At 38.1% G+C, this 14,059-nt stretch overlaps 1 protein-coding gene across 1 annotated transcript in view; it reads right to left on the bottom strand.

Moving 5' to 3' along the window:
• Positions 1–8,693, bottom strand: part of LUZP2 (leucine zipper protein 2) — a 428,758-nt gene extending 420,065 nt beyond the window's left edge. The window contains exon 1 of the mRNA XM_024764721.1: positions 8,632–8,693. Within this exon, the coding sequence (XP_024620489.1) occupies positions 8,632–8,693 (62 nt within the window). The remainder of the gene's footprint in view (positions 1–8,631) is intronic.
• Positions 8,694–14,059: the final 5,366 nt, after the last annotated feature.

Below are 14,059 nucleotides of genomic sequence, written 5' to 3'. Positions count from 1 at the left end.
AAAAAAAAAAAAAAAAAAAAAAAAAAAAAAAAAAGAACCTTCTTTAAGGGAATTAGTGTGATATGGTAATATAATTTTAATATAATTTCAATAACTATATTTAATGTTTAACTGGATTAGCAAAATTATTAGCAACATAATTTGGAGCTTTCAGACTCAGAATAGAAGCTAGGTCATGTCATACTAGCTTTCCATACTATTTTTCTTGAGGTATTGCATGTATTTAAATCAGTGTTCCTAACTGGAACTGGTTACGGTGATTTGGAATTGACTTTCACATTGGTCTCAAATCATCCACATGAGCTTGGAGGAAAATACATTCTCCATTCAGGGTTTTTTTTGTTGTTGTTGTGTTTCATCTGTAATAAGGGAGGATAAGGCTGAGTTCCAAAATCTGTTCACCAACACTTTTGTCTTGCCTATACCAAGTAAAAGTTTTTATTAAGGACTGCTCTTTCTGAAATGCAATACACTCTGGTAGGGTAAAATCTCTCTAATCCTTTCAGCCAGGTAATGTAAAATTGGCAATATACTGAGTTGTATTTCTCTGTGCTAGACACTATTCTTTTTGTACATTAGCTTATTTGATCCTCTTGACAAATCTATATGAGAGAGGCAATGTTATTGCCTTTTCATCGATGAGAAAAATGTGGCTATAATTGACATTTCTAAAATCATTTAGCTAGTAAAGCTGACTCAAAGTCTGTTTGATTCCATATTCTTTGGATTTAACACATATGACAGCACAAACATTTCCTGTAACCCCTACCCCATTCATTTCAAGCTACTCACTGAGTAAGTGCTTCTAGATGCTCAGAGTTGTGTGTTGAACAGAGTTAAAAGATGGGGAATTAATTAGAAACCCTTTTGAGGATAAACAGGAGGAAGTCACAGAAAGTCACATCCTCCATAGGGACATGAGATAAAGGCTAACCCAGAATCTACATTAGCCTTTGCCGATACCTTAGCTCAGCTGAAAGGACTGCTTTGGAAGGCAGCAGGTCATCGCATGCTTTTTGTTCCATTTTTCCTAAGGAGCATTCACTGAGCTCAATTCCCTCCTGACCCTACCCCTAGAAGAATCATATCAAGAATAAACTACGATTTTATTATTTTGGCTGTGTCAGTCAAGAACTTTGAAATTCATTTAAGGAATTAATTTACTTTGATTTTTAATAATTAAATGTTGATTGCTTGAGGTATCCAATATAAAATCAACACACTGAATCGTAATAATTTCTACATATAGTAATAGCTAACATGCCTTAGGATTTCCTGAAGGATGAAGAGTACAGCTATATGCAGGTACTGAGAGAGAACTTAATATACTTTCTTCAATCTTAATGGCCCTAAATGTTGGACATTATTATTTTCCATTTTATAGATGAGAAATTTAAGTCTCAGAATGGTTAAGAAACCTATCCAAAGGCAGGGAGTTTATGATATGTATGTGTAGAATGAAATCTATTACCACTTTGCCCTAAAAAATATTATATAACTAAAAATTGTTGATAGGCTATGATGAAAGTATAGAGACATGTAAACCAAATGAAATGTAATATCACCATAAATTAAAGCTAGATATGAACATATTTAGGACCTCATCTTTGTAAGATAGTTCAGTATGCTACCCATTGAACAATACTACACAGTTGCAGTATAGATTTAATAGGTGAGGAATATATATAAGCAAATGTCTCCTAGGAACTACACTTATAGGAAAGAGTTTGAATGAAAAGATCCCAAAGGTACCAAAAATATCACCTTACAATAGAACTGAAAAGCCAACAGTAACCACTATAGGTGTATCTCTTGCAAGGCGAATTGTGCAAAGTTGAGAACTCATTAGTGACTCTGCTTTGGGTTTTGAAAATGACCTGGAAATCTTTTTTAGGCCAACTCACTCTTCAAAAAACAACTGAATACAGGTGAACAAATGGTGTTCAGCTCATTATTGTAATTCCCTTTGACTATAGCATGTTGTTCTATCATGATTCTACGTGGCTGGAGAATTTTTTAAATTACCTTATACTCTACAATAACTAGAATAGTTCTGGATATAAGGTAGGTACCAACTATACCAATGCGTCTTAATTACAGAAGAGATGACATGGAGAGTAATCATATGAAAGAAGAGAGAGAGCACTAGGGAAAGTTCTGGGTTCTTGTTTTGCTTTTCCTCTGTGGTCTTAGGGAAGTCTCAGTCACTCTGGACCTCAGTTTTCTCACCTCTAATATGAAGGGCTTTGGATGAGAACACAACCTTGTATTCACAGCATGTTTCCCAATAACAGACACTTTAAAGTACACTCAAAGAGATTAAAAAACTCGAAAGCGGCACCAAGCAAGTCAGACATAATTTGCAATGCAATCACTACCTATGGTATAATGATGTCTCCTAGTATTCATGAAAGCATTTTCAGAGCACAGTGTTTATTTGGTTGAATTTTAGATTGTGGCTGAATGGAATGGTTTACTTTCGATATATATATTTTTTGCATCTTATGATCATGAAGCAACATTTCTAAATGTCCCAGTAAACATGTGCCCCTTTCTGATGCAGACTTAACATGATCTATGTCTTTTCTTTTCCCTTAGCAGCAAACTATACCCCGTTCTATGATCCACTCAACTGACATATAATGACACATATGCATACACACACAGTAATCTATGGCAAAAATATACACACTTGTTCATTTAATAGTCAGAATTTCATAGCACAACTATGAAGAGTTTATGATAAACTATGTGCAAACTAGTTGAGAGTACATGATCTCCAAAGCTCTTTTCAAAATTGGTTTACTATAAAGTCCCTTTTATGTGATGATTCTTAAGACATACAGCAGTTGAGCTTTTTCTATATCAGCAGTTCTCAAATTGTTTTCAATAGTAGAAAAAAAAAATCTACATTTTCTTCCCTTAATTTTTCTAAATGTTTCTACCTTTTATAGCTTGCTGATGGATGATAAAATTAACAAGTAGAAAATAAAGTTGTAGAAACTTTTATATCAATCTTGCCTATGTAGCTTGAAAGCATCCTTTTTTATTCATTGATGCTTATGCTCACGGCTTTGATTTGATGGTACAATTTATGCAATTTAATTAAATTCACTTGTAGCTATATAAATTAAATATTGCTAATCATACACTTTTGTGCTAAATCATATTCTATATGGTAAAATTAAATATCCCAATTTTTCATGGTGTTCACCAAAGTGCACAGTACCATCCAGGAACCAAAACACTTTTCAAAGACCCACCCGATTTACCAGGTAATCCTCATTATTTCTCCTGCTCCCCCTCTTCTTTGGCGATCTTTTCTTTCTTTTGCATGACGACTGTCACTCTTGTTAATTTTGTGCCGTCCAATTTATTTGCATCCAAGTTTTCATTTATTCTGCTATGTCCAGATCAATCACAGATACAAAAATTTCATGAAAATAATAACTATATAGTAATAGCTGCACAGGCTAACCACTGTTAAGTACTTACTATGTTCCACGGAATATGGTAAACTCTGTTTTTAGATGAACTCATTCAGTCTTTACCACAGCCCCCTCAGGTAGTTCCTATGAGTAGTCCTATTTTCTACTTGAGAAAACTGGATAAAAAGGCTAAGCAGGGCTTCCCTGGTGGTGCAGTGGTTGAGAGTCCACCTGCCGATGCATGGGACACGTCCGCGAAACAAAAAAAAAAAAAAAAAAAGGCTAAGCAATTCACCTAACATCATACAACTAGCAAATGTTGCATGATACTGTCAATTACAAAATATCATTTCTCTCATTGTCCTCGGTAAAAGTTATTTTTGATATTGCTTAATTGACTTTATTTGCTCTTTCCTCTATTCACACTTCAAACTTTGTTTAAAACCTTGTTGTTAATATTTATCCAACTTTACCTTATACATAAATATTTCTGAATGTGACTAGATTATAGGTACATGTATTTGTAACTAATATATTATTTTATTGCCTTGATGTCTTATGTAACAACGGATTTATTGCAAGTACACTTTTGATGTGTAATAATGAAAACATCAAAAACATTTCTGAATGTTATGAAGATAAGTTCAAATGGAATTTTTTGGATTTTCTAGAGAAGAAAATTTAATATTAAACATTATCTGTTTAATCAGGTTACTTAAATGATTTTGTCCTATTTATTAAAAAAGATTTTCCTCTAGAAGTCAGTTAAAAATAGCACACATGCACCCACAACACACAAGCGCTCTCATAACACACATGAGAAAGCATAATTTCATTACACCCATATACCGCCAGTCGTTTCAGTGATTTTTCCTTCCTGGTTGGTAGGTCAAGTTCTCCCTTCCAATTACATAGAGTTTGGTCTGGGACAATTGTACAGTCAATTCATAAATGTTTGAGGTGTCTCTTTCATTAATTATAAAGAAAATTTAGTGCACAAAGATATTCCACAAATAAGTCATTAAAAAAACTGCTATTGTAATTAGGCAACTAAGGCCCTGAAAAGGGATTTAAAAAGTCAATACATTGGGTTTCCCTGGTGGCGCAGTGGTTGGGACTCTGCCTGCCAATGCATGGGACACGGGTTCATGTCCCGGTCCGGAAGATCCCACGTGCCGCGGAGCGGCTGGGCCCATGAGCCATGGCCGCTGGGCCTGCGCGTCTGGAGCCTGTGCTCCGCAACGGGAGAGGCCACAGCAGTGGGAGGCCCATGTACCGCAGAAAAGTCAAAACATTTTTGCCAATATCTTGGCCTGGATGAGACATTTCTCTAACTCAATTACACAGAATGGAGAAATTCTTACAAAGAAATGTATGCAGGGTCATGTAAAGGTGTGTGTGGGGTAAGACTCCTTGTGTACTGGGCTTGGGACAAAAAAAAAATAGTACCTCAGATCAATTTGGGGGAATTAAAGTAAGACTCCTTTGGATATCAAATTTGCTTAAAAATGAAAATTTTTTGGTGCTTATTGTGTTTTTTTGGTGCTTATTGTGACTCTTGTCTTTCCTTTATCCTATCCATCAACTTGATTCTGAGGAGAGATTGAGGCACAGAGCAAATAGGAGCCTGGGGCATCTTCAATATATAGTACCATCTAGAAATACATTCCAAAGTAAACATGTGGTGTGACTGCTGATCAGAGGGCCCAGGACAGACCTGTAAGGTGACTCCTGTTGGGAGGACTATAACCGACCATCTGCTTAAAGTTCTTGCTTGATGGAAAACCACCAGAAGTCAGTAGACCTTCACTCCTCCCCTACCATGTTCTCTCCCCATTAAGTCATTTAAAGCCAAAAGTATCAAGAGTAGAATCACAGCATAAAGGAACAGAGGTTCAGCAGACTAAAGTACAAGCCTTCTCCAGCACTCCATGGGTCCCTTTTCACCAAGAACTTCTGAAGATTTTTTCACCCTACTATTCCTTTCAATACCTGTACTACTTCTTTCTGAAGTGAATTGCTGGCTGCCTTGGAACAGCAATTTAATGCTTCTACAGAATAAGGCTATTTAAAAAGTACAGTTATTCTATTCTGAAGATATGTTTGCTTTCTTTGACCACATTTATTTGTGTACAGGTTAAATGGATTTCTGCACTAGCTACATCATTCATTAAATTAACTCTATTTTTTTTTGAATTTATATATACTTTACAAACAGGAGAGACAATATGCCAGGAAATTACAGCTCTTTTTACCTCTAGGGGTTCAGCAGTAAAACAGAGAACAGTTCTTGGCTATTGTTGAAGGTGAACATTTAGCTTTCTTTCGGGACAAATGAAGTAACTCTGACTGGGGGGGGCATAGATGCTGTTCACTTTGGTGAAAATTATGGAATTTTTGTGCTTCGGCATATAAAGTTGCTACAGAAAACGCAGGGATAAGGAAAAAATAAAAACAGAAAGCTATTCAAAAATTCGTATTTAAAAGACAGAATTATTTTAGAGTTTTCATCCCTGTGGGTAGAATACTATTTTACGGTAACCATCTTTCTCTAATTGCAGCATTTACTTTAGTGAACACATTCATTAACCTTAAAACAGAACTGAACTTAGACCTATTGGAAAGATAATAGCAAGGTATTAAAGAGCTATGACCAGAAAGAGATGTTGAAGCAAATAATTTTTTTTTTTTTTTGCACCAAGAGTCTCAGATCTGTGTTCTCCACACTTTGAAAAGAACTTAATAATAAAAGACAAGTGATAACACCCGAAGGCAATAGGAAAATTTAGCAACTGCCACCCTCTGCTAGCGCATTCAACACAATTGAAGCATGTGAAATGCCTTTTGCTTCACAAACAGGACCACTGACTACGAAATTAAGTTAGCATAAGTCTTTGGCTAGAAAGCCTACTGTCACAGGTGGTCATGGTTCAGCTACACGGTTTTTCTCAGCCGGGCAATAAGCGCACCTCTACTAATGCAACTGTTCTTGCAAATCCGTTCAGTTTAGGTTCTAATGTGCACATTAACCAAGTGCGTACAAGAACTCTTAAATACTACAAAGAGAATGGCCTTCTGTTAGAGTCCACTGAAACATGAGCTCTTCTTTGCAAAATGACATATTGATAGTACCCAATTCATTGTCAAGTTCTCTTACTGTCACAAGGTAATCTGGGTATCCAGTACAGTAAATTGTTACCGAGTAATCACAATAATAAGACATGCCACCGATTAGGAAAAGTTTCGCTTTTTTAAGCCCAGCATGCTCTTTTGGTTGAGTTGGCAAGAGGGAAAATTTAAAGAAGACTTGTCACAGTTTTCACATACAACCAACACTGCAGAAGTTTCATATCTAAAGTAAACTAGGAACGCCTAATTCGATTTTTGTTGTGAGAAGTGCATTGACTTTTTTTAAAATTTATCCTTATAAAAATTAACATTTCTATAAGGTGATGGCTCTTTGTTTTTGTAGTATATAACCAACATTAAAACTTCGATTTCTGAGCCACTTAAATTACAGTATCCTTAAAAAGCAAGTGTACTTTTGGAACACTAGAGATTCACTGTACTTAAAAATCATTGTGGGCAGGGCTTCCATTTTTTAAATATTTATTATTCTCTGCATATATTGACAGGCATATACTTAAATGCCCCAAACTTTGAGAATTTCCTTTCTCTAGAAGAATTATTAACCACAACACAAGAGTTCAGAGTAAATAGCAAGACTCTTCAAAAAATAACAATTATGCATGATTAGCACTGAGTGTAGAGCTAGAAACAAATACTAAAATGGGCTGTTATTGGAACAAGTTATTATAGTACCGGGAAGCAAAGTGATTTTAAAACCATCTGCCGTTTGTGAACTCAAGTGACAAACAACCTTAAAAGAAAATAAAGAATACAGAATAATAAATAAAAATAAATAAATAATAAATAAAGAATACAGAATAAAGAATACTAAAATATTCCATTTTAGTCTCAGAAAGTCACCTGGGGCTTTGTTTGCAAGCAGAGACTAAGTTCATCAACTACTGGGACTAAACCAAACAGTCCTCACACTAGAAGGAAAGTTTGGTTACAAGAGCCTGAAAGAGGGTGTGTCAGTTAGGAATGGAATCAAGAATTTTGTTGCCCTGACTTTTCATACATAATGAGTTTCCTTCATACTTCTCAATTTCAGAATTAGATATAATCCTATTTCCCCTCTTCATTTTCCAGCAGAAACATAATCAGATAATGTTTCCATTCACATAGATTTGAAAAGATCCTTATCCTGTGTGGGTCATTTTATTTTATAGTAGCCAAGGCAGAGAGGTTGCTGCCAGTATGTTCAGGCCACGCAGAATAAAGGCTCAGTCCTGGGCAATGAAACAGTCCACCTTTGTGCTGCTCTTGTGGAAGAAGAATGAAAACCCATCACCAACTTTGGGACTTGATCAACAGTGGGGAATCACAAAACTCTTTTCAATCAACGCATTTTAAACCTCCACTAAAAATAGCTCCTCTGTGCTTGGGCTTAAAGTCCCATCTATGGCCAGGGATGGAATACAGTACTTAATTGTTTCTGACTACGGTCCTTGCATCAGCACTCTGAGAGTGTCTTCTAACTTTTAATCGTCTTGTGTGCTCTTTAATTAGACCTGTTCACAAGACAGCCAAAGGAAAGTGCCTACCACTAAGCCTACTCAAGACATGAAAACAGTCTGATTCACAAGTCCAGGAACTTTGTGCAAGGCTAACCATCTCCCAAGATTTGTCATTTTTCTCTGGTTCCCTGTGCCTTAAAATGAGACACACTTGGGGGAGGAGGTAAGCGCTGTGGCTATTAAGATAGCTCCGTTGTATACAGAGACTGTCTGGTGACATTACTCTCCTTGTCTAATTTCCTTTCTTTATTTCGTCTCTTACCGCGTGTTATCTGTTTGCTACTACTAGCGCTGGAGGGAAACATGGCTTTGGAAGGAACACTTGGTCCCCTCACTGGGAGGAATACTGAGGATTTCTTTAAGGGCTACGATAACTAGGAAAGGGCTCTACTCCCTCAGAAGGATTTCAGAGCCCGAATTATAGAGAGACCCCCCTAACTTAGGCGGGAGATGCAAACAGCTGAAGTGTCTGTCCTTGGCCTCCACAGGTGACCTGCGGTTGGACCAACCTACTGGCAACTCCCCTCAGCTCAGGTCACTCACGCTCCTGGACTCACCTGGTGCTGAGGACTAGCGCCGGCAGGAGAGGCAGCAGGTAGTGCGCTGGGCTGAATTTCATGCTCGTCACCTGCCGGGATCCTCCTTTCCTCGCTGTCTGCGCTTTCCCTCCTCGTCCTCCGGGTCCTGTCGCTCCTCAGTGCCCGGCTCTGTCCCCGGCCAACAATAAGCCCTCTCCAGCAGCAGACGGAAGGAAACAGACAAGCAAACGGACGAACTCCTTGCGAAGGCAGGCGCTGAGAGTGGGGAGTATCTTCGGGAGTGATGTCACCGGCGAGGCGAGCCCTGCCCGGGATTGTTCGCCGCCGCAGCTCCCGAGACCCGAGGGCGCGTTGTCACTAGCGCTGGAGGCGGCGCGGGGAGAGGGAGGGGGTGCCCAGCGATGGACCCGCGCGCTCCGGTCAACGGGCTGCACTCACCCAGCTGCACGCCCGCCTGGGGCTGATCTTTTTATTCCCGCTTCTCCATAGGATGGGGAAGGGCGAGGCGGGGGCCAGGAGAGAAATCTAATCTGCCAGTAACTGAACCGGCGTTCGCGGCAGGAGGTGAAACAGAATTCACTGGGAAAGACTATCGGAGGCTAGAGTCATAGGCAGGCGCCCCTCACTTGATTAAACAGTGTTTGTAAAAACGTTGCTCTGGAGAGAATGTTTAAAATATTATTCTAATTAAAAATGCATAATGACTCGTTTGATGTGAATGGAAGGGCAGTAGGAGCGAGCAGCGTCCAGAAATGCACCCTGAGACCGTATTGCCATTGCAAGCTTCTTAGTCCGCAAGCGTGGACTCTAAAGAGGTTTTCAGACAGTTAAGACGTCTGCTCTTTCTGTGATTTGAAAATTTCTGACCTTCCTATAATTTCAATGTGACTCTGTTTGTACCACCAACGGGTAGTGGGGTTGGAGTTGATGTCCCAGGTTCACTCACCTAAAGGGTGGCTTTTCTTCAGGTGAGGAAACATAACTGAGAAAATCATCAAAATGTTAGTAATTAACTCGGAGTGGTGGTATTGGAAGGCAGAAGATTTTATCTGTCATTTTTTTCTACAGTTTCCAAATTTTCGTTAATGAACATCTGATATTTAGTAAGCTTTATTTTGAAAAATTAATTAGAAAAATGAAATAACAGAACTCTATCTTGCAAAAGTAATCCTAGAAAATAGTGCCAACTTCATCTACTAAGATGTTCGATTCTAGGATCTTTACAACAAGGGTATTCTGGCAGGATAACCTTGTTAAATAAATGTTTGTAAAGCACTACTTCATACATTGTTTCATTTGATTGTTTCAAGAGCCAACCTAGAGAAATATAAATAGTCCCTATCATAGAGATGAGGAAAGATCTCATCAAGATCTGAGCTGTATTTTTTTTTTTTTCCAACAAAGAACTGTGTTCTTCTAAATCTTAAGCAAACCCTACTGTTGCCTGGAACATCATACTTAGCATAACAAACTCGGTGATTAACACAAAGTAGATGTTCAATAGAGGTTGACATGCATCAGAGACCCTAGAGGGCAAAGGTCAGATGTTCTCCAGGAATTCCTATCCAGATGGCTCAGCTCATATCCCAGTGTTTTCAGGGGCTAGCCATTTACAGTAAAATTTAGATGAAACTTCCCCTTTAGTCTACTTTTTGAAGACATTACCTGTAGGAAAAATACATTTGTTATAAAGCTTTATTTTGTCTAATTTACCGATCTGTTTTTGCTTTTGCTTCTAATGGGATTGGAGTTAAAACACTCATACAGAACAAATATTACTTTAAAAAGCCCAAGCCAACAAAATAGATGAGTAATAACTTTTGTAAACTGGATACCACCCTCTTGGGCCATAGTAAAATCCACAACAGATATAACTAGGAATACACAAATCAACTCACTTGTGAATTGCATGTCATTTACAAAGAAAAATTGCACTACACTTTCCTAAAACAGAATTCTGACTCTGAAGAAGAATATGCATTTCAGTTTGCTTCTGCTAGAATTATCCAACAATAGATTCTCTGCTCAGTTTAGAAGGTGATCATTTGAGTTGTATACTCAACAAAGCCATATGACTACTTACTCTCTGGGGAATAACAGTCATATTTGTACAACACATTTTTTGTTTAGCTAACAACTTTGAATTTATTGTGTGCTAATCATAGGAATCAAGTGTGGTAGTCATTCTTATTGTTCTCCTCTTTTGTGGTTGAGGTGACTGAGCGGTTGCGTAATTTGCTCAAGGTCCCTCAGTAACTCCTACAGTGGATATGGCATCCAAATTCAGTCTGCATTACTTCAAAACATTTGTTTTCTTGAGAAAGAGTTTTTTAAAATATGCTTACATAAGAAAAGCTTTCCCCACCCTAAATTGTATTACTTTAAATTAGATGTGCAACATGAACAACAGACTGCTGTAGACTGTCAACCAAGAAAGGGAATCACAAAAATGAACTCTGTTTTGATGGTGTCTCACAGTTATGCTGTGCCACTGCACTGGATATCAACAAGCCATAAGGTTTGTTGACCTTTATGCATTTTCTGTAAGCAGAAAAAGACATCCGGGCTTCCCTGGTGGCGCAGTGGTTGATAATCTGCCTGCCAATGCAGGGGACACGGGTTCAAGCCCTGGTCTGGGAAGATCCCACATGCCGCGGAGCAACTAGGCCCGTGAGCCACAATTACTGAGCCTGCGCGTCCGGAGCCTGTGCTCTGCAACAAGAGAGGCCGCGATAGTGAGAAGCCCGCGCACCGCGATTAAGAGTGGCCCCCACTAGCCGCAACTAGAGAAAGCCCTCGCACAGAAACGAAGACCCAACACACCCAAAATTAAATAAATAAATAAATTTATTAAAAAAAAAAAAGACATCCAACTTAGGAGGACATAGGAGAATCAGGCAAGCACATCTTGGACAGTGAAGCTAAGTGGGACTGTGGAAATTCCTGCAGATTTAGAGGACTGAAGTATTATATTATGAATTCCAGTATACATCCGCCTCCCAGCAGAAGACATCTCTTAGGGAACTACAAGAACATGTCTCCATCACCCATGACATTCTTTCCAGACTGTCACAGGAAAACTCAAATCCAGACTTGATTTTATGGCTTCAGAGAGTTTGTATATGAATGTTAAAAATGTAGCAGTGCAGGGCTTCCCTGGTGGCGCAGTGGTTGGGAGTCTGCCTGCGGATGCAGGGGACATGGGTTCGTGCCCCAGTCCGGGAAGATCCCACATGCCGCGGAGCAGCTAGGCCTGTGAGCCATGGCCGCTGAGCCTGCACGTCCGGAGCCTGTGCTCCGCAACGGGAGAGGCCACAACAGCGAGAGGCCCGTGTACCGCAAAAAAAAAAAAAAAAAATGTAGCAGTGCAGACAGGAGACTCAGCTGAAACTACTTGTCCTATACTGAGTCGCAACACTGAACTCAGCAAAAGTTTTTTGTAGTAACTATACCCAAGTCTGGATAAAGAACATGAAGAAAGCCCATGCAGTTTCACTGAGAGGGTAGTCTCCATAAAATGCTGGAAATGGGAGACACAGAGGTTATTTTTTTTAAACAGCTTTATTGTGTACCTTAATTCAGGTACCCAAAACACCATTTCAAAGTATATAATTAAGTGATTTTTAATATATTGCCAAGGTTTTGAAAGCATCACTATTATCTAATTCCAGAACATTTTCATCACCCCCAAAATAAACCCTATACCCACTAGCAGTCACCCACCACTCCCTTCTTTCTCTCTTCTCCCATCCTTGGCAACCACTAATCTAATTACTGTCACTAATGGATGTGCCTAATTCTTGACATTTTACATAAATTGAATCATACTACATATGGCCTTATGTAACTAATTTCCTTAGTATCGTTTCAAGGTTCATCTATGTTGTAGCATGTATCAGTACTTCATTCTTTTTTATTGCGGAATAATGCTCCACTGTAGAGATATACCACGTTGTATTTATCCATTCAACAATTGATAGACATTAGGGTCATTCCCATGTTTTGCCTATATGCTATGAACATCCATATAAAGTTTCCTTTGTGAACATCTGTTTCCAATTCTCTTGGAATATAACTAGGAGAGGAATTCCTGAGTCATATAATCACACTACGTTTAATTTTTTGAGAAACTGCCACACTGCTTTCCAAAATAACTGTATCATTGTACATTCCCACCATTAGTACAGGAAGATGTCAATTTTTCTATATCCTTGCCAACACTTGGTATTTTTAATTTATTATTATTATTACCATTATTATAGACATTCTAGTGGGTATGAGTAGTATCTCATTGTGGTTTTGATTTGTGTTTACCTGATGGTTAATCTTACTGAGCATCTTTTCATGTGCTTGTTGCCCATTCATATACAGTTTTTGGAGATATGTTTCTTCAAATTCCCTGCCCATTTTGTCATTTATGATTTATTTCTGAATTATAAGAGTTCTTTATACATCCTGGATACAATTTATTTGCTAGATATACAACTTGAAAATGTTTTCTCCCAATCCATGGGTTACCTTTTCATTTTCTTGAGGGTGCCATTTTCAGCAAAAAAGTTTTTAATTTTCATGAAGTCCAATTAACATGTCTTTTTCTTTTGTTACTGTGCTCTTGGTATCTGAGAAGGTTTTGCTTCACCCAAGATCATGAAGATTTATGTCTATATTTTCTTCTAAGAGTTTTATTGTTTTATCTTTGATCCACTTGGAGTTTGTTTTTGTGTACGATAAGAGATAGGGGTCCAACTTAATTCTTTGCATGTGGGTATCTAGTTGTCCTATCATCATTTGTTGAAAAGGTTATTATTTCCCCCATTTAATTGTTCTGCTATTTCTTCTCTCTCAGAGTAATATGATTTCTGCATTTCCTTTTCTACTTTTATGTTCTAAACTCCAACATCTCCTAGAGTTTCATCCTTGATCCTCCTCTTTTAAAATTCTGTATTTTTCTTTCCATGGTGAACTTACAGTTTTTTGGGTTTTACTATCTATAATATGGTTAATCTCCAGCCTAGATTTCTTCACTGAGCTCTTACATAGATTTCTCTTGGGTACCTCAAAGTCAAACTCAATCACAATGAAATTTTGTTCTTCTCACCATCTGATGATCTTTCTTTTTGTTCCTTTATATGTCCATCAAGTCAGTCACCCAAACCTGAGAATCATCATGACCTTTAGCTCTCACTTCTCCCACATTTGGTCAATCAACAAGTCCTACGGATTTTACTAAGTATTGCTTTGTAATAATCGCCTACCCGTATGTTAAACCTGTCACCAGGGCTTTATTTAGGGTTCACTGTCTTTTGTTTCTGAAGTGTGTTCCTTACTCAGAGGTGTATCTTCCTCAAATCCATTCCCCCAGTATAATAGACTTAAGCTGTAAATATTTTTATTGCCTCAAAGATCCTAGGGAATTACTCTCAATAATATTTTCAACACACATCTC

This window comes from Neophocaena asiaeorientalis, unplaced genomic scaffold (genome assembly GCF_003031525.2).
Source record: "Neophocaena asiaeorientalis asiaeorientalis breed wild unplaced genomic scaffold, Neophocaena_asiaeorientalis_V1.1 scaffold230, whole genome shotgun sequence".
In the NCBI taxonomy this organism is placed as follows: Eukaryota; Metazoa; Chordata; class Mammalia; order Artiodactyla; family Phocoenidae; genus Neophocaena; species Neophocaena asiaeorientalis.
Note: the sequence above shows the minus strand (reverse complement) of the source record. Positions and strands in the feature narration are given on the sequence as shown.